General features: G+C 38.0%; 1 protein-coding gene across 1 annotated transcript; it reads right to left on the reverse strand.

The window, feature by feature from the left end:
- Positions 1-1,002: 1,002 nt before the first annotated feature.
- LOC108666325 (dystrobrevin beta-like) lies at positions 1,003-24,402 on the reverse strand. The gene is made up of 19 exons (XM_018153169.2): positions 24,155-24,402; positions 18,129-18,281; positions 16,514-16,596; positions 15,691-15,821; positions 15,148-15,233; positions 14,492-14,643; positions 13,833-13,941; positions 11,222-11,388; positions 10,658-10,779; positions 10,286-10,369; positions 9,488-9,605; positions 8,029-8,156; positions 7,011-7,167; positions 6,518-6,632; positions 5,633-6,283; positions 5,271-5,411; positions 3,036-3,098; positions 2,757-2,803; positions 1,003-2,409 (listed from the first exon to the last, which is right to left on the reverse strand). The coding sequence occupies exons 1-19, from the start codon at positions 24,207-24,209 to the stop codon at positions 2,152-2,154; spliced, it is 2,820 nt and encodes a 939-aa protein (XP_018008658.2). The 5' UTR covers positions 24,210-24,402; the 3' UTR covers positions 1,003-2,151.
- Between the last annotated feature and the right edge of the window lie 1,480 nt (positions 24,403-25,882).

Consider the following 25,882-nt stretch of genomic DNA (forward strand, 5'->3'; position numbering starts at 1 on the left):
GCGCAACGCGTAGAAAATGTGTCACTATTTGAACAACACGATCCATTCATTTTTTCAGTAAAGGCTTGGAACGGCCGCTCTGAAGCTATTTAATAACTCCGTTTCGATCTAATCATCTAATGTCTACAAAAGTAGTGTCGAAGTGTCGGGTAATCTTTCTCTTCAGGATTTCTTTCTCTCCCGCAGGCTCCCGTCATGTTTAGTTAATGTCTTGAAACAAATTTAATCTTGAATATCCAGCGTATGAATCTCTGCTTGCTAGATCTACATTACTTAATTTATGTGTAAACACATATTACAAACATTGTCAAGATTAAATTTTATCTTAGAACAGTTACACCTAAATTTAGGTTTTCCATTGAATTTTTACAAGTTAAATCAGATGTACACCTAAGGGCAATTTAATGGCTATTTTTATCACCCCTAAAAACAAAAAAACGCAAAAGACATTTAGCCCAATACTTGTATTTCATAAAACGAAAAAAATTATTTGTCATTACAATCGTTCATGCCAATGCTTTTCCTCGCCAAACAATACAGGTTCTTCTCATGAAATTCCTAGAAAACCATTCACTCGTAACTGTACGCATGTGTTACACTTATACACCCATGTATTTATTAGTTGCCATGATATTTTATATAATTTCAATCGATATTAAAATACATTAGCAAAGGTAACCTTGTTTTTACTTATATTACGATACAGGGTCTAAATTTTCTTACTCACAATTAATGAAACTTTTGTGATTACATCATCGAATTAAAGTCTAAATTATTGAACAGCTTATTTGAGGATACGAAGCGCTTGATTTACTAACGACTTGCTAAAATATCAGTTTCGAAGGAATTTAGTTCCACTCATGTACTAATGATGCAGTATTTATATTTGTACGTGGCCCAGTGGTTACAGTTCCAGAGTACCAGGACTGGAGCAGAGAGCCGCGGGTTCGATCCCAGCTCTGTGCGCCAGTTTCTGGTCAGAATCGGCGAGGAAGCCGGGTGGTTAAGCACAGCAGAATTGTAGCAGTGACTTACGAGTTCGAGACCACAAAATTCTGTGAATGTTCTCAGCTGTTAATAATCGGCGACAGGCCTAATAACGCTGAAACCGCATTTATTACGAAACTGCACCAAGTCTCAAGTAGTACTAATAGTTGAAGTTTGTTATTGCACTTCTATATCAAACGTTTAGTTATGTTTACTTCTATTTTTATTTAGATTTTTTTGTACCATACTAATGATTACTATTAGTTTTAATGCTTGAATAAATTGTCTTTGTGGAAGAGATTTGTCGTCATGAAGGAGAAGCAAGACTAAAAAACAATCTCATCCGCGTCATCCTCAAGAGAACAAAATCCTACTATACTGCTCGTCGTCTCAGGGGGAAACAACAATTGTCCACAACCAAAATATTACAATCAGTTTTAATCTCAAGTGTTAAAATTTTATTAAAGTTTAAAATAAAGTTTGAAAAAATGTCAACTCAGTTTCAAGTTAAAAGCATCCTCACACAACACGTTCCCAACACAGACACACAACAAACACAATTCTTAATCATGAGGCATCCAATGTATGCAACTTCACACCACGTAACAGCGCTGTTTTTACCCTTTTTAGCGCATTTTCTCATTTATGAAAAAAATGCGCTATTGTGCTCGTCATGCCGTCCTTCCGTGACTGCACGTCACGTATGGACGAAAAAATGCGCTCTCTGTCACTCACTACAGTGAGTACTGATATATTTTTTCTACTTATTCATTAACCGTCTTCAATGCAATTATTGTGTAAAGACCAGGTAACTATGTTACCATTAGCAGCCCAATTGGTAATCTAGTATCTACTGATTCATAACCTGTCGTTAATGCTATTCGTACCTAGATGCTGGTAACAGATGCCTCATAACAATCGGAAACACGCAAATCGGATTGAAACATTTTAAAACAAGTTTCCAATCCTGCCTATATTAAATCTTATAAATTTTCTGGTTACTTGATTGATGGTATACATAATATATAGTAAAGTTTTCTCGACACTCATGTTTGACAATCAAATCTACTATTATTGAATTTAAACTATAATTCACGGTAAACATTATTAGAAGATTTCACAAAACCGGATAGAAATGAAACAGACATCACCAGTCTTATAACGTTAACGCGCTGGGCCGTTTTGAGCTGACGTGTCATGAGATCCCGACGCAGTCCTGGGTCTCCCGGCTCCGGGCGGTCCGCCGTAGCCATGGTCTCCACCGTAACCTGGGTCTCCGCCGTAACCGGAGTCTCCACCGTAACCGGAGTCTCCGCCGTAGCCCGGGTCTCTGGCCCCAGGCTGTCTCCCGACAAGAGACGCCTCGACGCTGTAGCTGCGTTCCCCCCACCGGCCGTCTGATCGGCGCTGTCCTTTCTCACCCTGGACAGCAAACGTTAATGTCAGTCACTACGAGAATTTAGATCTTGAAAAATAATTTAGGCGTTAGAACTTCTTTTGAAATTACTTTTAATTTTTCATACCAGCCAATCACACAGATATGGCAAGTATCCTATCATAGGCCAGAGTTTCTTTCATTAATCTTGGGCATGAAGTACGTAAGTTGCTAGAGCTTCAATAATTTCTAGGAGATTCAAACTATACACATGTTCGTCGCGTTAATTCACTTGAATTCTTCGTGACGTTAATTCGCTTGAATTTTTCTTAGCAATAATGACGGAAGTTTCAAATTTAAGGCACGGATGTTGATGCAAGCCAGACGCACGCACCTTGCTTGATGCGAGCACCGGCCACACCAGCTCCTCTCCTTTGCTCACTGCAATACAATATTATCATAAAGTCTTTTCGATTTATTGAGACTTACGCCTTACCCCCACTATTATGTTACAAAACGAATTTATTAATAAATAGAAATTCCCCCTAAATATAAGATTATTAAAATATTTTATTATTTAATTGATTATTAAAATTATTTTTTTGGTGAATCGAGCCTTACCCTCACTGGTTATCAATAATAAATAATATTGTAAAGCTATTGCAATGCCGACCTCTCTTGGCGGCCAGCGAGTGTCGGCGACGTCCTTTGGCAGGATCCTCGTCTTCAGAACTCTCTGTGAAAATTGGGAAATTATTTATCGTGTAATATTTTTCGTATTTTGGAAATTACGGGGCCCATCATGCATTACATAGAATTTTGGAAATTACGGCCTCTCATTACATCGTACTTTTGAAATTACGGCCTCTCATTACCTTCATCGTATTTTGGAAATTACGGCCTCTCATTACCTTCATCGTATTTAGGAAATTACGGCCTGTCATTATTATTATTATTATTCCACGAAGAGATTGTCGTGGCGTCTCGTTCAGATCGAACTTCGAGGGCACGTTACAAGCGGCTAAAAAACACAAGATGATAAAAACAGATGACATCTATGCTAAAACAGAGGACATATGCCAAGACTGATGACGTCTATACTAGAACAAATAACACCTATGCTAAACCAGTAATATCCATGATAAATTAGATAACGGCTAGGCCTAAGATTCAAAGGCTCTACGGAAAAGTTCTGTTTTTAGGCGTCGACGAAACAACGTCAGCGAAGAAGCAGATGTCACCGATGCTGGCAGACATCATTACATCATATATTGGAAATTACGGCTTCCCATCATTACATCGTATTTTGGAAATTACGGCCTCTCATTACCTACATCGTATTTTGGATACTATGGCTTCTCACTACATCATATTTTGAAAATTACGGCTTCTCATTACATCGTATTTTGGAAATTACGGCTTCTCATTACATCATATTTTGGAAATTACAGCTTCTCATCACATCGTATTTTGGAAATTACGGCCTCTCATTACATCATATTTTGGAAATTGCGGCTTCGCATTACATCATATTTTGGAAATTATGGATTCTCATTACATCGTATTTTGGAAATTCTAACCCCTGATTACATCGTATTTTTATATTACGACGACTGAGGTAATAGCGACTTCAGTCTATTATTTATTGCCTTGGCCAATTCAAAGACTCATTTATCATTTTACTAATAATTATTTTTATTTCATGAAATTTTCTATACCTGGAAAATACTGCATGAAAAAATTTAAATTTAAAAGCTCCATGGTCCGTTGAAACACTAAACTTGAGAAACTAGCGGAAAAGATGCGCTACTTCTTCATTTATCCTTTGCTGCTATACGATGTACAATCAGGGAATTTGTTGCCCGAAGCGCGACTCTTCAGTCAAGTTAGAAAATTATTTTTTCTCCACTTAATTAAGGGTTTTTCCTTTGTTGTTACTCAGTAATCGTCGCTGTATAAGTGCACTAGAAATTCAAATTTTTTTAGCAATGCAGGCACAAGCAGAAGACTTTAATGTACCATGCTACATGTACGTACTTATGACCACGCCAATAAGTCCAAAATAATGAATTTCACTAAATTATCATGAAGTTGATCGTTTGGATCTGTAAGCCAATTTAAAATGAAGTTCGTCGTCCCCGATTGAAAAATTTCCATGCCACCATGCAACAATTGAGAATTCATTAAATCAATGGAGAGGAAAGTTTTGCTCATGCATGCATCGATCAACCAGCTCAAGCATATGCAATTATAATAAACAGAAATTCAACCAGCGAACTCAACTGTTTGAAGTCACTTTTAGTTACAAGCATTAGCGGGTACGTTCGAATTGTCCATCCATGGCGGCAATTGCATGACAACTTTCATTCTATAATAATACGCCGGTGGCGTGAACCAGTTGCAATATATGGATCACATTCGCTTGATTTGAGGGTTGGCCAAAAATATCCAGGGTGTAATACCTTAGCTTTGTCATGCAAATAAAATACTCGTATTATAATCATCGCATTCAATTTTGTGATTCGCATTCAAAATGATGCTTGTCGAGCTCCACTCACCCCAGACTGCAGCCAGGGAAGGTGGAAACAAGGTTGGATGCTATTCACCTCCAGATTACACAGAAAATAAAATAATGGATTTATAATTTGACATCACGAGGATTTTTAATATAAAGGATCCTAATTTTAGTACAAGAATAAGAAATATGCAGAGGATATTAAGGGTCGGAAATAGGTTCAAATACATGTACAAACGCTTTGGACTAAAAATCGGAACTTGGATTTAAGCTTAGAAATTAAATAATAGACTATTCGTTTCCTCCAACTTTGAAGATATTTTTTATTTTTATGCGGTGAAATAAAATAAACGATATAACCCAACGCATTCAAAACATCCTTGCATTTCTCACCTGAGTTGAGCTCCCGAACCAAAGACGACATGGCTGTAGTGACGGAGTCAGCAGCGATAATTAAATCTGAACGAATCTGCTCGCCATCTGAGCCGCCAGAATCTGAGCCTGAGTAGTTTCCTCCAGACTCTTTACGACTCTCTGTTGAGACAGGGTCGCGTAAGATAAATAATACCATTACATTTGTCGTACACAATCAAAAGAAAGAAGTAGATAAAACTCTGATCAGTGAGGCTATGTTTCACGTTGTTATTCAGGATAGACGATAAAGTGCGATGAATGAAGGAAGACGGAAGCAATGCGTGTTCCACATCGGTGAACACTAAATATATTTCAGAGTCAGTTAATGTGCCTGTACTCACCGTGAGGATCAGCCATGGTGTCCTGGGAGCTGTAACCAAAGCCGGCACCATGGGACGGTGTGGCGGGAGCCGAGTATGACAAGGCGGGCTGAGCGGCGGTGATGGTGCCGGCGGTGCTGATGTCACGTGGTGGTGGTGGCGGTGGCCCGCCATCCCTCTTCATGGGGTAGTCACCCCTTTGTGGGTAGCCCGGAACGTCGCGAGAAAAAGGGTCCTTTGCTCTGGGAACGTTACGCATCCCCATTCCTTGGAACGCCGTCATGTGCTCTCTTGAGCCTCCAAAGCTGCCTGTTCGAGTCAGCCCAGCGCTCTGCAATCCCGTGGAACTGCCACTCATTTGCCCGAAACCTGCTAAACTTGCAAGCCCTAAATTAGAAAGTCCTAAATTACTCCCACTAAGTCCTGAGCTTCCTAAGCCAATAGTTGATAGTCCCGTGCTACTGCCGCCAAGACCGAGTCCTAAGCTAGAGAGTCCTGTAGAACTGCCGCCTCCTGCACCGATCCCTAAGGATGATAGTCCTGTCTGGCTGCCCCCGATCCCGTAGCTCGATAGGCCGGTCACGCTGCCGCTCAAGCCGAAGCTCGAGAGCTCTGAAGTGCTACCGGCGCTTGACATTGAGTTGCTCTTCATGCCGACCGAGGACGTCATTCCTGGAGAAATTATTGTAAAGTTGTTTAAAAATTTAATTTAAATTCGAATAATGGTATCATACAATCTATTGTAATGAAGTTTTTACAGTAGATTAGAGAGAATGTTTAAAAGTGTAGCCTTCTGGGGCTTACGAAAATAAGGAAAAAGCGTTGGTTCGGTCATTTTTGTCGATAATAAAATCTGTCACAAATTCCCAAATATTCATGGATACAACGAATGGAATGAATAAATACCGCCGAAATTAGAGGCCGTCGTGGAGCAGGTGGAAGATAAGGAGTGCGGGTTTGGCGAGGGCTTAGGACCGGGGTTCTGAGATGACCGAGTCTGGCCTTTGTTTGAAGATTGGCTCTAGAAAATTACGGAGAGGTTAGCAATAGCAATCCGCGGTGTTCGGAATAACACAAACAAATCTAGTTAGAGATTTCATTTCAAAGTATTTTAAACAGGCGTTGGCCAAAATTCAGCAGCAAATTTTAGTGGCTAATTAACTATAATAGTTGGTAAAAGAAGCAAAAGACAGAACTGTTTCCATAATTATATAACAAATAAAAGCGTATTCAACTTATGTTGAACGACCATAATTTGCTCAAATTTTATAAACCGGTCACTTTGCTAAAAAATATACTAGCTCACTTAGAATACTGATAAATAATAAAATTATTATCAAATTAAACACTTACAGTAGTACCTATAATTAAAATGATTGTTAAATTGTAATATTAATACCTTGAGTCTGTTCATGAGGACCTCAAGCTGCTGCATGAGTTGTTTCCTGGAGTCTTGGAGGCCACCTAGCTGAGCCTCGAGCTGCGACTTGTGACTTCTGAGCGTCCGCAGCTCCGACGCCAGCGCGGGGTTACCGCTCCCCGACATGGTCTGTTCTCTGCAACGGCGACAGCGTATTTCAAATTATCTTATTGATCTCTCTTATTAAACTATCTTATAAAACTATCTTATTAAACTATCTTATTAAACTATCTTACTAAATTATCTTATTAAACAATCTTATTGAACTATCTTATTACACCATCTTATTAAACTCATATTGACGTATCTTAATAAACTATTATAATAAACTATTTTACTAAACTATCTTATATTAACCTATCCTATTAACCTGGTTATTTTATTAGCCTAGTTATCTATTATTAACCAAGTTATCTTACAAACCAATTTCATTAATCTAGTTATCGTATTAGCCTAGTTATATTACAAACCTATCTTAATAACCTAGTTACATTACTAACATATCTTATTAACATAGTTATCTTATTAGCCTATCATAGCCTTTTTTATACGATTTAATCTGGATTCAAAAGATATAAGCTAATTGTTTAAAACAATAGAGTAAGGTAAATTTTAATAACCAAAAATGCATATTAATCTGGATTTTCCATTTAAAATCAAAACTTTTCATTTTCACATTGTGATGAATAATCCTTTATAGTTCTTGCGATCAATGTAAAGGATTCATGTATTCAGGGTCCCGCTTAATTTTTCACTGTTGCAATGAACATAATTTTGTCCTACCTAGAGTTATTAGTTCGCTTACAAGGCTATTTTTTGATAATGCGATATGTCCAACACGTGAAGCGTTCTGCACTCTCTGAAAAATAAATTGGCAATGGTGTCCAAATAGTGACAAATCAGGACCCTATTGCCGGGTCCGGATGACCCACATATGAACAAAAAGTTCATCGCAAGTTGGAAAATAAGCCACTAATTTCTCTGAGTGCAAACTCACTTGATTTTGTTGATCTCTTTTGTGATTTCCCTGTTCTTGGTTTCGAGCTCCTGGATGAGTTCCTTCTGTGCCTTGAAGGAGTCCAGGCAAGAGGGACTTATGGCCGCGTCTGCCGTCACCTCCCCGGGCTGAGAAAACGGAGAATGTTTTCAGATTTTGTATACCCTTTTCATAAATTTAATTGAATTTAATTAGCTGAAGGAAGAATGTTTTCAAATTTTGCATACCCTTGCCATACATTTAATTGAATTTAATTAGCAAAAGGGAGAATGTTTTCAAATTTTGCATACCCTTTTCATAAATTTAATTCAATTTAATTAGTAAAAGGGAGAATGTTTTCAAATTTTGCATACCCTTTTCATAAATTCAATGGAAATTAATTAGCAAAATTTAAAATGCTTTCATAAGGGATATTATTTTCATAAATAAAATTTCACTAAATCGGCAAAAGGAGGAGATCTGAAGAGACTTTCGTCGCACGAAGATAGCATACGCTACCTGCCGGGCTGAGAAAAGGTCCAATGTTGTAAACGGCGCATCTCCTTTTTATTGTAATACAATTGCATTCAAGTGGAAATTTTTCACTGAAATTCCTTGCATTTATTTAGAGATCTAGAGGGAATTTCCTCACGCAGAAGTAGCATAAGTTTATTTCATTTTCAACCGCCAATGTTTTTACACAGTTGTATTCAAGTGTAAATAGAATAGAAGTGTCGGCGTTGAAGACATAGGCCCATGGCCTGTTGCCGATTCTTGAACTTTTCGTGACTTGATTCACAAGGGATCCGGCCTTTGGAACCCGATCTTTCCATAACTGACGATTGATTGAGATAGCTGCTGGACTTATTGCCTGCTGCGTAATTTGCTAGGCATTTTAAGACTGAACATATACAGCTGCCACTTATCAGCCCAGTCAACCAGCCTGTCAAGATCACCTTGCAACTGTAATTTTTGCGACGTATTCTTCACCATATTATAAATTTTTGTGTCGTCAGCATACATCGAGCAAACGCTAGACACAGCTTCTGGCAGATCGTTTATAAACGCAACGAATAGAATAGGGAAGAGAACAAAATTAAATTTCCGCACACAGTATACGTTTGCTTGATTATAATTTCCCAGCCTTAGGGTTTTTCTCAGATTTTGAAAGGATGATAATTCTTAAGGAAGAATGTCAGGAATGATCAAATTTAGAAACATAAAAGTATCCGCTTTATTTGAAAAATTTCTGGGGAAACTTACGTATTATAAGCATAAATGCTTATAATAATAAGTTTCACACGCAGAAATACGAATGGGACATATTGTTGAAATAATAACACACTTTCGGCACGTAACACTTATATGCTTTTTTGCAAAGCCAAAAAGGGTCAGGACGACCCCAACAGGAAGAAAAATTCATAGCTATGCGAACAATGAGCCATTAATTTCTCTGTGTACAGGTTGCAGAGACACTCACGGTCCCGCTGGTAGTGTTGGTGACGTGCTGGAGGGCGAGGCAGTGAGCGTAGTGAGCTATGAGACGATGTTCATCGTCAAGACTTGACCAGTCTGGGTAGTGGTTGCTACCCGGGAAACTGTGACACAAGCGAACCATTTTAGCTGCATTTCTCACTCAAATAATTCATTCATATATTGATTTCTATAAGAAATAATTGATAATCTATACGAAAGATGACCAGAGAAATATAGATTAAGTGGTAAGAACACGTTCTTCCATTGAAACTATGAAAATGATGCTTGAGATAATCTACTTGCATTTTTTTCTATGAGATCCCCTCATTCGCATACATAGCTTCTGAGATGCATTTACAACAAAAACTGACACACACAAATTTTCAAACAAATACGCTTGGAATCCTCCGGAATAGATTTTTTAATATTTTATCTTAACTGCCAACATAGATTTAAATTCTAAAAACACTTCCAAACAGATAGAAAATTTAAAATCTATCGCCGGAAGTTTTAAAGCATTTTCTTGTATATCAAATGATCAAATTATTCTCAGCGGGAGAGTAGCCGAAGGAAGGTTAAGTCCTATCCAGCGAAAAGATTTGCTATAATAGAAAGTGTATTGTGAAAGTTTATTTTTGAGAGAAAGTGTTTTATTGAAAGAAAGTGTTAAATAGAAATAAAGTGTATTATTGCGAGAAAGTGCATTATAGCAAGAAAGTGTATTATTGACAGAAAGAGTATATTGCCGGAAAGAAAGTGTAAAGAAAGGAAAATGTATTCTATGTTATTGGAAGACCTTCACCTTCTATTTGAGGACCACGAGTCGCAGGAGTGAGGACCTGCGTTGTCATCCAAGGAGGAGGCGACGCCGTGCGTCACTGCCGGCCTGTGGGCACAACAATTTGGTTTCTTCTTATGCTCACGCACATTATATTTTTTCTCTCATTTTCAATGTTTCAATTCACTTACATTTACTACGTCGCTCACACCTGCTCCTCATGCCTCTGAGACACACCCCTCACACCCCTCACACGCCCCCTCACACCCGCCCCTCACACCCGCCTCTCAAACCCCTAACACCCGCCTCCCATGCCCCTCTCACCCGCCTCCCATGCCCCTCACACCCTCTCGCACCCCTTACACCCTCCCCTCACACACCCCTCACACCCCTCACACAATATGCGCCAGGTCGAGAGTAGGCTCGGGTGTCTCAGGGAAGCGTGGCGTGTCTGACGAGGCGAGTGGAATACAGCGCAGACTGCGGCGCATGGACGAGCTCAGCGGCCGACTGGGGTGCTGCCCGTGCACCCACACAACATATTATTAAGTTTCGTATTAAACAACATATTATAAAGTTTGGTATTCATTCTTTTGCTATAGTATACTTTCATTCCTCTGTGCGTTCAACATTTAGATCAAGCTCAGCTTTGGCCACTTTATATTTTATTGAATTTGCAGCGAGTAGTATACTTTCAACCCATTATACGTTGAAAATTTAGATTTTGATCAAATTCGGCTATTTTTTTTACTTCGCAGCGACTGTAGTATACTTTCATCCCATTATGCGTTCAAAATTTAGATTTTGACCAAATTCGACCTCTCGATGGTTGAAATTCTAACTTATGATTATATTGGAATAGGGGATATTTTTTCAAAATTAAAAAATTACGCAACAAATGGAAAAGTGACCCTCAACGACATCAATGTCATTAACTAATTCACATGACTTAAAACTCACAGGAGTCATGTATTCTTTAACAGGATGCTGGAGGAGATGGGGGGCAGAGACCCTGCCGAGCCAGAAGCAGTCCTGGCACAAGTTGTAGTTAGAACAAACGTCGCACTTGTAGCGCAGGCCGCTGAACTGCTCACGCCGGCAGCCATCGCAACCAGTCGAGTGTATCACTGTGAACCATTCAATAATGGTGACCATCACTTCAAACCATTCAATAATGGTGACCATCACTGCAAACCATTCTATAATGGTGACCATCACTGCAAACCATTCAATAATGGTGATCATCACTGCAAACCATTCAATAATGGTGACTATCACTGCAAACCATTCAATAATGGTGATCATCACTGCAAACCATTCAGAAATGGGACCATCACTGCAAACCATTCAATAATGGAGACCATCACTGCAAACCATTCAATAATGGAGACCATCACTGCAAACCATTCAATAATGGTGACCATCTCTGCAAACCATTCAATAATGGTGACCATCATCACGGATCCTTCAGCGATGATGACATCATCGCTGATTCCATCAGATCATCATCGCTGAGTGGAAAATTTCCCGATTTAACCATGCTATATTTGTAACTACGATACTGATATAATTAATGGTGAATTATATTCTTGCCACTCGCAGACATTTTTGCAATGATAACGCTCACAGCCTTACCATAGCAGTGCCGCATTCAGCTGATAATTTAAAGTATGATAATATAGTAGCTAATACTGAATGTTGTTTCGTTACTTACCAGCTCCACTAGTTTAACTATTTTTTGGTTGTTATTGCCTGTCTTCGATTACTACCTTTTTGACTACGATAACTACCTACGATTAATACCTCGTTATTTATAGAATTACCTTCCCGCAATTACTAGCTTATAATTACGATTATCAACCTTGAGAATAATTTCTAACTGGCCATCACAATATATGCTTAATGCGTTGCAATTGTTCAGCGTATCGGGAATTTCGCTCTTTGCTTCACAGGTATGGAATGAAGCCCTAATTATATTGAGCGGAATTGTAATTTAGTTCGCGGTTTTAATCCCTTTGAAATTTTGCTTGTTTTAAGTTTGAATATATACTCTTCGAATGCGATTCAAATAAGAAAGTGTATAAATATGAGTTCGCGTGTGGCGTATGTATAATATACAATATATACATCCTTAGTCCTTAGTATCCTTAGTATTTGTTTGGGACATAGCAGTCCCAGGCCACGATGGATCGCCGCCTCTGATTATCGTTCACATCATCACAAATCTATGAAATTAGAGTCATAGATATACTAGTAAAATCATTGTAAAGATTTTCTATCATTAACGTTGCCATGTTAACTATGGTTATGTCTAAATATTTCAATACTGGCTTCGAAACCGGTCGACTATTTGGAGCAACAAAATCTGGAACAAAGTCAAAGTCCACGGACTTTGTTCCGCAGACATCGACTCTTATTTCACACAAATTACGAAGGCAGGAGTGTATTTTATTTACACATGAAAGGCTGCATTTTCTGACTTTTGAATTTACATCACACAAAACACAGAGGACAATTTTTCTACACTCCAGTGTATTTACAACAAAATCGTGTAAATAACAGCGTTGTCTATGAATATATTATCCGTAAAGTGATTTTTTTTTCAACACAATTTAAAACTAACTATCACTCTAACCTTAGTCATGTGAGCACATGAGCTCCTACTAATTTTATTGTACGCTATTTATATTTTTGCCGCTCACAGTAAATTTTTACAAAATAAAATCAAAACATTCTATAATGACTTTATAAAAAATTCGACTGAAAGTTTCAACGCTTCATAAGGGCACATATTAAATAAATTTGGGAGTGGGAACACAGATTTCGAAGTCAGGGCTCTATGAACATTGAACATTGACTAGTAAAACACGACGGTCGCTGCGTGCACTCACAGGTCTCTCTGAACGCGTCGTCTACGAGGTCTTTGGACCAATCGTTGCCTTGCGTGCCAGCGTCAAGACAATGAAGAAACAATTCCATGTAAGTTACAAAAACAGAGAGAGAAATGGTCCGCAATGCAAATAAATAAATCGTGAAGTGCAAAATTAAAATTTCCGGTGAGAACTAAACTTAACATTTACTACTTATATTGCTGTTTGTCAGTAATTTTATAAACTTAGAATTTATAATCCACTTATGTGGAGTAGCTTATGTATGAGTATTACTTCTTGTTCTGCGGATAAATCAAATGTTGGCAAAAAATGTTCGGCTCTGATTTTCGGCACATTCCGTATAATTATTATCAATTTTTTCAGCCCCCTTCAATAACTGACAAAATTTGCATGCGAGCAGCGATAATGAATTCCACGGTGCGAAATGAATTCTTCAATGAAAAATTACAAAAAAATGACTGTCAAAGCTATGTGGTAGAAACTACACCCTATTTTGCCATACAGGTTTGCAGAAATATAATGATAGCGGTGTCAGCGTTTATTAGGCCAATAACTCATTAGATTTTATTAACATGTACGGCACGAAACTCAGAGCATGATTTTGCACGAGTGTATTGTGTAGTTATATATTCTCGTATCATACGTTAAAAATCATTACTATGATAATAGCTAAAACCGACCTGCTTCAGACTGCGCAAGTCTGTGCAGCAGAGGCAGCCAAGTGAGGCAGTCTGGCCCAGGGTCGCTCAGCAACACGTCCAAGAAGTCGTTCACGTTGATACGCCACACCTACAACAGCGCAACGTCGTCATGAACACGTATAATTCTTTCATCATTGGTGTTTATGGTTTGTGTTTCAGCCGTATCAGCATCTGGCCACGCCTGCAACACCAATTTCATCATGAACAATAGTAATTCTTTCATCATTGGTGTTTATGGATAGTGTTTCAGACGAATCAGCCCAAGACCACGCTTCATGTAAATATACCTGAGTTCCATCTGTTGAAATCATGTTTTTTGCGAATGATTTATTGATGTGAAATTATGTTCCGAGCCTGTGATAACTTCGAATGTGTCAGTTGACATGGACTGAGAAGTCATTCAAAAACTGACGTATAATCTTGTAGCGAATTTGACGCAACGATCCATCGTTTCAAAAAACAGACTCATAATTGCAAAGACGAGTCATCGAACGATTTGAATTAAGGCCTAACTATAATAATAACGAGTTTAAATGATATAAAATTATAAAAATGATATAAATATAAATGATATAAATATAAAAATTAAAAAGATATAAAAATATGAACAGGTCGCTTATTTGTTAAGCACGACTGACGCCGTCGAAGATGGTGTGCGCGAGGTCTTCAGTGTACGGGAAGCTGGGGCTCTCGTAGACGGCGGCGGGCAGCGTCAGCACCTCCAGCAGGTACTCTGAGAACCGAGACAGTCCCAGGTGTCCGTTGCTGTCAGATATTTGCGAGAAGATATCTGCGGAAGACAATTGTGTTGCTCAAGTACAATAATATTTAAATTATTGTTCAAAATGACTTCATTGAGGTTTTACTCGCAGATACAAATTCTGAATGAAAATTTAACTGTCAGACCTTTAACGAACGATTTTTTCTTATCAACGTATGCAATTTCTCAATGATATAAAATGTTTTTATTTGCGAACACAAACTTTTGAAATACGCTCATTTTCTGATAAAAATAATCTTTTAGGTAAACGACCTTTGCTGCGATAACACACTAGTTGCTAGCCAGCATCATTAATCAATAATTGTGAATGAAGTCATTGAAAATTTTCGTTGGCAACTATTACTTGAACTGGCATTGTCAAGAGCAAAATATCATTGGTTTTCACAATTAATACCTACAGAATACACGAAAATCATAAATTAAAATTAATGCACATTCTTTGTAAATAAGAAATTAGGAAAAACAAACGGTTTATAACCACGATTAAAATACTTAAAGCTAGCGTGTCCTTACATCTGAGCTTGTCGAGAGGTTTGCTGTTGCAGAGCGTGACGAGCGCCACCTTCACCGAGAAAACTTGCACTTGTCCTGCACTCTTCCTGCCAAATGAAGACCACATGAAGGATTACAAACTTGGATTTCATGAAAGATTCACTTCTAACTATTTAATTAAGAACTCAATAAAATCTAATTCGAAAATCATTTTAGTGCTTCAACGTAGGATGGTTAACATGTAGGAAGACAGAGAATATTTAATTGCTAATTTGATGTTCATTTAATCTATAAATTATCTACAAATTTCATGAAAACCCCCGAAGTTCACAATCTAGTATTCGCACTCTTTGCGTTTAATCTAATTCCCAAAAACAAAACTCCTTTTCCTTGCTTCTCCCATAGCATAGCATAGAATAATAGAGAAAGCACATATTTCAACAATCCGACCTTTCATATTTACTAAGCTTTATACACATTACCCAAGCTACCAGTGAGGATAGCGAATTGTTTTGAAGTTGTTTGCCTAACATTGGCCATAAAAGTTAATTTTCAATTTTTTACCTATCATAAGCAGCTAGGAGCCAGTTGAGGAGAATGGCAGTCGAAGCGGCGACATTGATTCTGTTCTCGACAGCGAGACGTTTGTTGAGGCTGTGGTACAACGTCGAGATCAGCGTCTCGAGGCGAGAGACCTGAGTCGAGACAAATCATACAGAGACCTGAGTCGAGACAAATTATATGAGACATCTCAGTCGAGACAAGTCATAAAGAGACCTGAGTCGAAACAAATCATAAAGAGACCTGAGTCGAGACAAATTATAAGAGACCTGAGTCGAGACAAATCATACGAGACCTGAATCGAGACAAGTCATACGAGAGACCTGTGTCGAGACAAATCATAAAGAGACCTGAGTCGAGACAAGTCATACGAGAGACCTGAGTCGAGACAAATCATAAAGAGACCTGAGTCGAGACAAATCATAAAGAGACCTGAGTTGAGACAAGTCATACGAGAGGCCTGAGTTTTTCTATTGGGTTGTATATTCCGAGTTCACTGAGGAATGTAACGCCTTAACACACATTTTACTGCGTGCACTCTACTGTATTATCAAGTTGCGTGTTCGCGAAAGACCAAATAAGTTCTTATATCCCTATTGTTTTTCAATAAACATCACATCAAAAACATCAAAAACATTACCGTCCCAGAATTAATTTTTCCGTTTACCGTTAATATTAGGAATACAAACAAAGTGAACTGTTCGAAGTGTTCGCTAAAAATAAGTTGAACAGAGTAACCTCTCGCTGCTAAATCACTATTGCAATCAATATATTAAAATAAATATATTAAAAATACCTAAACTTTATAATAAACATGTACATATACCTTGACATCGGTGTAAGGGTCGAGTGTATTGAGTGCGTTCTCTCTGAAGGCCTCGATGATGTTCCAGATGTCCACCAAGTGCACTGCAGAGAAAACATACAAGCGCATCTTTAACACATTGCGTGGCTTATAGAAACACAATATCGCTTGCACAAAAGTAAATGGCTATAAAAAAGGCCTTCTCTGAGATCTTAGCATTCACTTCATGGGTATCCGGAAGAATGTTTGCATCAAAGAAGGATTAATGAAAGACAAATGTATATCGCCGCCGAGACATCAGTCTCGTCAACCCTCGTATTATGTGCAAAAACGAGACATTAGTTCGTTCCACCTGGAATTTCATGCAAAAAAAAGTGATTACGACGCAAGCATTTTTAAATAGCAGCCCAAAATTGTATTGATAAGTCGAATAAGGACGAAAACAAATCAGACGGTGAGCGAGGAGAGCGAAATAAAAAATTGTCGTTCCACAAATCTATGTTTAACATCGTCGTACGTTGTACCTGTGATAGGTTCCTTGTCGGAAGAGCAGGTAAGCTTGATTTTCGTGAGGTGTGTAAATTAGGTACTCGTATAATCAAGCAGGCATCGTGGCATATTAATCATTAATTTAAGAGACAACCAAACTTTATTTGAAATTTTGCATACAGTAAGTTTAAGCAAGCTTATAGTTTGCTTTCGATATTACATTGAGAAATGTGCCTGTCTCTATAGAGTGATCGGCTAAATTTAGCCGATTCATCCTCAGCGCCGATGCCATGGCAACGAGTGCAGTGAAGAGGCTGACTTGTCATGAAAAAGATAATATAAGAGGAAGACTAGTCTGAAAGAAGCATATATGGTCTCTGCTCATCAGTTTCATGTCCGTTAAAAATACTCTCTGGGTAAGTAAGAAATAAACTAACATTAGAATGATATTAAATTTTGAGAGACAATCTTTAAAAACTTTTCCATTTTCATAGATACCAACCTGCACTGACGGCATGACTACATATTTATTCGTTCCCTATCGGCTGAAAATGCGTTATCAGAAGCTTCTAAGTAATTGCGTTCCTCGTTTTTAAGCGTCTTTGACAAGTGCTCTGTGAATGGCTTCGTTACATAGCGGCGCCTTTATTTGAACATTGACGCTCCTATACACTGACATTATCCTATACTTTTGCTGATGAGAGCCAGCAAAGATATCGCAGTGAAACTTTTCCGATATAATATTTATTATTTTCGCAACACGTCAACGTTATACCAGTTTACACGTATACATTAACTTATTAATTCTTGCTATTTTTCTGTCCCGATAAACTGGTTCGCCGTATCGCGTTCGCTCGCCAACTAGAAACGTCCTGCAGTAGCTCAGTATCATTAGCTTGTAATCGAATGTTCTTAGTTTAAAAGTAAGCTAATTAACAAGATACAAATTAATTACCAAACACGTACATTTAGTCACGCCCTTGTACGAGTATAAGAGCGTTTACGCACATATCGTACTATGAATACAAATTTAATTTTCAAGTCCCTTTGCATTAAGAAAGCTGTTTACGTCTAATTTGTGTTTGTCACCATTAATTAATTTTACCCCAAATTTCAACGGAGATACACAACACTCAATAAGACTCACTATTGGTGCGTTTCTGCACGTATCGGAGCTTGGCCGCAGTGCGGTACGATGCAAAGCGGATGGCGTCGAGACCGGGATGTCGAAGGTCTGCTTTGACGGAGCCGACGCCTGGCGTCCGCACCTCCGGACGACTCGCCAACACCTCCATGCTTTCTGTCAGCGCAGAGAAAATATTTATTGCCTCAGCTGTCAAGCTCATCGATTGCTTGTTGAGATGAATGAGTTCTTGATGTGGATATTGACTATGAAATAAAATTGTTTACTTTGATAATTATTTATCTTGATTTGCTGTAACACTACGCTGCGATTTTCAGTGCCTTCTGCACTGATTGTTAATTAACTTAATTCATGTGTTTAACATGTTACCAACAATGATGTCTAACCTCGAAATCTGGACCAAAACTCGAGACCTAGATCTAGCTTCGAGACCTGGGCCCAACAACGAGGTCGGAACTAAACTTCGAGACTTGGATCCTCAACCTAACCTCGAGACCTGGGACAAACCTCAAGACCTGGACCTAACCAGGAGACCAAGACATAACCGCGAGACTTGGACATAACCTCGAGACCTGGATCTACAAAAAAAATCTGGATTTATTTGATCTCCAAAAATTGAAACATCGAATCAATGCTGTGATATTTTAAAAACGGTAATGCTTGAGTTGAGGAATAGTTTTCATCGGATATATAACATATATTAGCTTAAAAGCAATCGCTTAGGAAAACAAATTCACACGGTCATGGAAATTAAAAATCGTTCAAAATAATTGTGTATTATATAATTATATGGAGGTTATTGGACCGCGATTAAAGTAACGTAAGATGTCAAATCAACTATAGCTCTTCGTAATCTATTCAGTTCCCTGTGGTTCTTATTGTGCTGAGAAAAAGTAACTGAAATCAATATCTAGAAGCCTGATTTAAACATAAGGACGGTGATATGTTGCATAACTCGATATTCGTGAATGAGTTTGAAAACAACGAATCAAGACAATTCTCGGGCAGACTAAGGTAGCAGTGCCGCAAAGGATGCGTTTTGAATTCGGCAACGTTCAGAATTCGTCAAACAGCTATTTGAATTCGGGATGTATAATTATATGAGATAAAATTATATTGGAATGCATGGATTGTGATTTTGAATTTATTCATTTGGTAATTCGACATCGTGGTTTCAGCAGCAACATGCCGCGGTACCTGCATTATACCTGCATTCATAAAGCCAGTAGACGCTCGTCTTTTCTTGCCATAAGTAGCGCCCTCGCTGTCGAAGCCCCCCGACCGGTTCAAAGGAGGCGTTGACGCGGATTCCGGCAGGCTGCTGCGCCGTCGTCTAGCACGCATTATCGCAAAATTTGCCAAAGAATATTTTTACGATGAATAATAGGACCGAGAACTTATATCATCAGCACTAAAATGTATCCCTTAGAGAGGCCGATTTATTCTAGCAGAACGTCCAGTTGTTTTTTTCTTTGATTAAACGCGATCTTCAGATGGAGGAACAACAACTTTACAAACACGGGTTGTACGACTAACAGTAATAGAAATTTATGTTCGTTTCATACGTCCAATTTCATTTTGCATTTTTTAAATTGCGCAAATAGTTCAATATATGTAAGAATAACTTTTAATTTTAGTTAAAAATACTCGTTTCATCATACGATGTCACTTTTAATGCAACAAATATCTAGACGTTGCATATTTTATTTATTACTCATAAATATAATAGCCTTCAGTTTAAATATTTTCTGAGATTATTGGAAGAGATCCCAAGGGACAATTAAGTTTTATGAAATAATGCAAAATGACTCATTTTTTTGGGTCCACGTCATCATAACAAATTTTATACAGTAAATTGAAAAATTGTACGTAGTGATTCACGAACATCAGATTTCGTCGAATATCATCGGTTTTTTAATAACGTGAGTGAGTGTGTAAGCACAAAATGGATCTTGAATCATCAGATGTGGAGAAATGATTCATTCCCTGCTAGGAGTCAAGGGCCTCGAGCTATTAGGTTGATTAGAAATATCAAACGATGCATAACAGCAATCATCGAAGTTTTTCTATTTGTTATGATATTTTTTGATATTTTTGCGTCGTCAGTTGCCTCGAAACGAACAATAGCATTAGAAAATTGAAGTTTAAATATTTTTCGTTCACTAACATTTTCAAGAATAATATCAAACCAATTTTCATAAAACATTACAAAATAAAAGATAGTCACTTTGGGTGAAGGAGGAGTGATAATGGGATTAGTTAATCAAAATAATTAATAAAAAAATTAGAATAGAAACGTTATTTATAATGAGCAATCAATGCAAGTATACATTGAAGTCGTTTGTTATAATAGAAGAAGTACTCCAGTAATCTCATTCAATTGAACGGATGAGCCAAAAATGAAAAAAAGTTCAGTTAATATATCGTCCGAAAGTACGAGTTTTATATTATAAAGTGAAACTCTGCTTGTTAATATACCCGTTGTGAGGGAAGGGGGGATGGGGTGAACGACTTTAATTAATAATTTTTTTAGCATCATACTATGATAAATTTTAGTAGGTATATATATATATATATATATTTAAATTTATATAATATTATATAATATTTATATATAAATTTACTGGTTTTAGAATTTGCGCTTCCCAGCCCTGAGATTCTAGTGAAGTTAATGATCAATTAAGGTTTTTGTTATTATTGCGTTCCTTCGAACGTTTAAAATGGGCTTACAAAAAATTTGAATTGCTTATCTGGCTAAATCTAAGAAAGTTCCGCATACGGAAAATATCGTCATTTGTTCCTCGCATTAACGACAGATGAAGAGCGCCAGACAATGGTTTACTCGTGCGCTTATAGGTTCAATAGATCTGGGAAGCCAAGGCGTTCTGAGAAACCGAGGCACAGAAAGCCACGTTCGTGCCTCAAAATAAAATTTTCTTTGCTTGTGCAGTTCACAGCGCAAAAAGTGTCAAAAGGCGCTTAAATTCATTCTTTCAAATCCGGCACTGAATTTATTTATTAATTTATTGTCTACATTTACTAGAATAAGATAAAATTTTCTCGTCCTCGTTTTGCAGTAACGTGTCAGGTTTTAATTCGTTAACGATAAAACTTTAAACAATTATTGAGCTGCTGTAGAAGGCTGAGTCTCCTTCACAACATTTTGACTCTGGGCAATTTATTATCGAGCATCAATTGTTAGAAGCCTGAATTTGATAGTCCTCGGACATAGGGTTTACAAAGATATATATTTCTTTCGTATAGTTCCACATATTCATTGTTAGATTATTTGCCTTTTACATTTGAAAAATATTGCGAGGCTGTTTTCTTCCGGATGTTGCAAACCTTGTGCTATGTAGAATACATTACAAAGTCGCAGACCACTTTAATTAATCTTTATTAATGTTAATCAGCGCGAGTAACAGATCACGTACAAAATTACACAAAAATCTACGGGGAGCAGCAGCCATGTTTTAGGACCTGCTAGCGATGCCACGACTGAAAGCCAACTGAACCTCGCGCTCAGTTGAACTAAAGAATAGAATTTCTCTTACCAGAACTGAAATAAAAGCTGAAGTCAATGAACCGAGCCTCTTGAGGACAGACGAAACTCATTACGATTTTTTCGAGCAGCTCGAATCGATTAGGTTGCGTTTTTTCTCTGAGGACTTTTTAAAAAGTGCTTATATAATTCATTGGCCCGAGTGGAGATTTCAAGACTTTTTCCGAAGTTTGGGATTCAATTCAAAACTTACCCGATATCATCAGCCATATCGACTGGACTTTTTTTTATAAATCTTGCGAGTTACGATGATATTCACTAGTGTTTTTGTCATCCGTAAAATATATACAATAATTTGTATTAAATTAATAGGTATCACTTTGAACCGGATTAAAACATATTTTATACTGTACCACATAGAATAAAAATACAATGACATCTTAATGGCACACTAGATAAGCGTATTTCGATATAAATCCTATAAAAGTTTCATAGCTTAACTGTTCTTGAGTTCGAGATGGACTAAATTTTTCATGACGCAATAAACATCTGTATAGACAGAAGAGAACGTTTCATAATAGGCGGCTAAAATTCCGATCCATCAGTGAAATAGACGATGAAATCAATAAACTAACAGTGTTAGCTGTACACCAATAGTCCTTCCTAAATATAATTATATAATAACACGTTAATTTTATGAAACATACACATGTGTTGTATAAAATAAACGTAGTTAATTTGCACTTGGACATTTGATCAGGCTGCGTTGTTCAAGACCTTGAACGTATTACAAAAAGTACGTATTACCTTCTTGCTTCTTCTTCGTTAATACATTCAAGAAAAGTTGATGTTTTACAGTGGCATTCATCGCAGTACTCCGCTCACTACTTGCTGATGCATTAGACTAAAGTAGCATTCATCTCTGTACAACGCTCAATACTTGCTGATGCATTAGACTAAAGTAGCATTCATCGCTGTACTCCGCTCAATACTTGCTGATGCATTAGACTAGAGTAGCATTCATCTCTGTACAACGCTCAATACTTTCTGATGCATTAGACTAAAGTAGCATTCATCGCTGTACTCCGCTCAATACTTGCAGATGCATTATACTAAAGTAGCATTCATCTCTGTACAACGCTCAATACTTTCTGATACATTAGACTAAAGTAGCATTCATCGCTGTACTCCGCTCAATACTTGCTGATGCATTAGACTAGAGTAGCATTCATCGCTGTACTCCGCTCAATAGTTGCTGATGCATTAGACTAAAGTAGCATTCATTGCTGTACTCCGCTCAATACTTGCTGATGCATTAGACTAGAGTAGCATTCATCGCTGTACTCCGCTCAATACTTGTTGATGCATTAGACTAAAGTAGCATCCATCGCTGTACTCCGTTACAAACTTGCTGATGTATTAGGCATAGATACCATCTAACAGAAGATGATAGTGCACAAAGAAAATTTATTTTCTGTGTTTTTTTTTATCTGACTTGAATTTGCTTAAACAACTCTTGTTAATTTTCTTTATATGTAACGTTGAAAAATTGATTTGTTTTCACTTAGAGGAGATCGAAGTTCAGGTTCTACGTCGAGTTCAGAATTTGTCCTCAGCACACTGTCAAAACAAGATAATCATAAACAAAAACGACCATGTTTAATTAAGCAACGTTCATCACCGGAGCAATTATTCATTTTTTTAAAGCCTTGAGTGAGAAACATGAGCTAGCGGCACAGAACATCAGACTGTTGAATTGGCTAGCATACATAGCGTACAACATTTAGCGTATATTCTTTTTCATAAAACATTATGATGGCAGAGTTTAAAACTACACTAGAGCATCGGGAGAAGTGGCTCTCGTAAGTCTAATCACTGAACGGCATCGGCGCACAGGCACGTTTCATGGCTTTACGCAAATACCGTGATTGAAATCTTGGCCGTTTTATCGACGGCCGCCAAATCGGCAAGGGTTTTAAAGTTTAAAAAATTTTGTCCCTTAATTTATCAAAAAGTTTCAAGTTAACTTGCCGCTCGGGTTTGCTGCGCTGCGCATGATGCATCGCTATTAATGTTGTGAATTTAACAATAAATTGGGATGTCTGTTGAATGCATCCGTAAAAAAATTAATGCGTTGAGAACTTTGGAAGCACATGATGCTTAAAAGGTCGAGAAATTTATTAACGCTAGGTCATTTAGAATAGAGGATTGAATTTTTTAGAAATTCCTTAAAGCATTAAGGAAAATTCAACGATACAGAGCATTTAATGCGTAGTCTTCTCCATGCTTGTGTCTCATCCATAATAATTTCATCGCTCCTGCAATAAATTAAAAATTATTACAAAAGATTATATTTTTGCTGGCAACCTTTAGAACGCTGTATTTGAAACGTAGTCGGCGTCAAATAACATTTTCAAGTAGGGCTACTTAATTACGATTCACTTTTGTACATCAGCCGGACCATGTACCTAATGGTATGTATGACTTCTCTTTTAATGTTAAGAGATAACTGACGTTACATTCTCACCTCTCGTTGTTGACAATATGTCGGGAATGAAGTGTTGCACTTTGACTTCGTTCATTTCATATTCGGGATGAAATAATGTTAAAACACACTTTGCCTCACGTTGAATGCTGGAAATCTACAAGCACCGGATATATATTTATTACCTGCAAGTTTTATATCGTGAGCCTTCTAATTAGTTCATAGAAGATACAGGTAAACAGGTAATGTAAACTTGCGAAAGAAAAACGGACAAACTTCAACCTCCGAGACCGACTACTGACGACTGTCGCAGCCCAACGTGGAGTCCATTATTGATCTCGGTCGGTCTCGCAGCGGTCGATAACCCACCTCGACAGATGTTGATAGTTATAAGCAGAGATGCAAATCTGAGATGCGCTGCAAGGGCTCTCACTCATCACAGGTAGGATAGTGTCACTTTAAAATACTCAATCATCGCAGACGACGACTTGATGTAAACAAAGAACAGAAGAGCATCGCAAGACGCAGCAGATCAGGTAGTTTTGCTTTTAGCAGTCGAAGATGGCGTCGAAGTATGTTTTTTTCTAATACATCGCCAACAAATTACAGTTAATAATATGAAAAAATCTTTTGTGCGGATTGAACATACGTAATAGCATTTAAATGTTTGATGATTATTCGATTGGTTGTTATAAATTACAACGTTTAAAACTAGCTGGGTTCATAGATTTTTATGTGTCGTTTTATTTCGTTAATTTATGATTGAATAAGGATAAAAGCTGTGACTATTTGAAAAGCTACGAATGTATTATTTCGAGAATTCATAGACGTTTGATTAAAGCCCAGAGAATTCTTTGTATTCATAATTTCATTGTTCGTTTATTATTTTCAATACATCGCAAGGAAATCCTATTCGGCGTGTGTACATCGCTAAGTAGGTTTTCGAAAGACATTTAAAAAGACAGTTCGGGTACCCCAATGAGTCCCCAACCCTTAGTTCGACGATGAATGTTTGGTTCAAAGCGGGGGGTTCGACAGCTATACGTAGCGGGCTGTCTAGTCTACCGGGAGAACAGAAGCGGCAATCCTTCTGCTGCAGCTGCTGGGGCCTCAACCTGGCGACCTTCTTCGATCTAAAAGAGAGTCAATTTTGCGCCAGAGAATTGACGCTCAACGCAGAGACGCTCGAGCGCTGTGGCTTCGCTGGATAAACTTATGGGAAGAGGTCATACAGTTGCTGCGGGTGACGTAAGTGTGGAGGAATTCTATTCGGTGCCTGCAAACAAAATGTGCGAGCGTCGTCAGCCGATACTCCATCTGTGTTGCAGATGGAGTGTTATTTGTGCCGTGCCCGTTCGACTGCTTGCTCCAAGAATTCAATTGCGTCACCTCACAGCTGACGATGTCATCGCTGTAAAGCGCGCAGCAGTGTACGTGCCAGCGGTGCGCTACCAGCATCGTTACTTAAGGGGAATTTCGTAACCCTAGCACCTTTTCTGGTAGAATTTTTCAAACGCTGCCTTACTGACGGTGGTGTTGATGAGAACTTAAAATCGGCTTGCATTACGCCTCTATTAAAAAAACAGACCGTGACGCTTCTGATCCCAAACCATATCATGATATCAAACCATCTCCCACCTGTCGATTTTGTCGAAACTCCTGGAAGACGTTGTGGGCCTGTGGCTCGAAAGCTAAATAACCATCTTCAGCAGTCCGGTCTCATGCCTCGCCTCCAGTCTGCATACCATCATCTCCACTCGACGAAAACCG

Source organism: Hyalella azteca, unplaced genomic scaffold, assembly GCF_000764305.2.
Source record: "Hyalella azteca isolate HAZT.00-mixed unplaced genomic scaffold, Hazt_2.0.2 contig5432, whole genome shotgun sequence".
Classification (NCBI taxonomy): Eukaryota; Metazoa; Arthropoda; class Malacostraca; order Amphipoda; family Hyalellidae; genus Hyalella; species Hyalella azteca.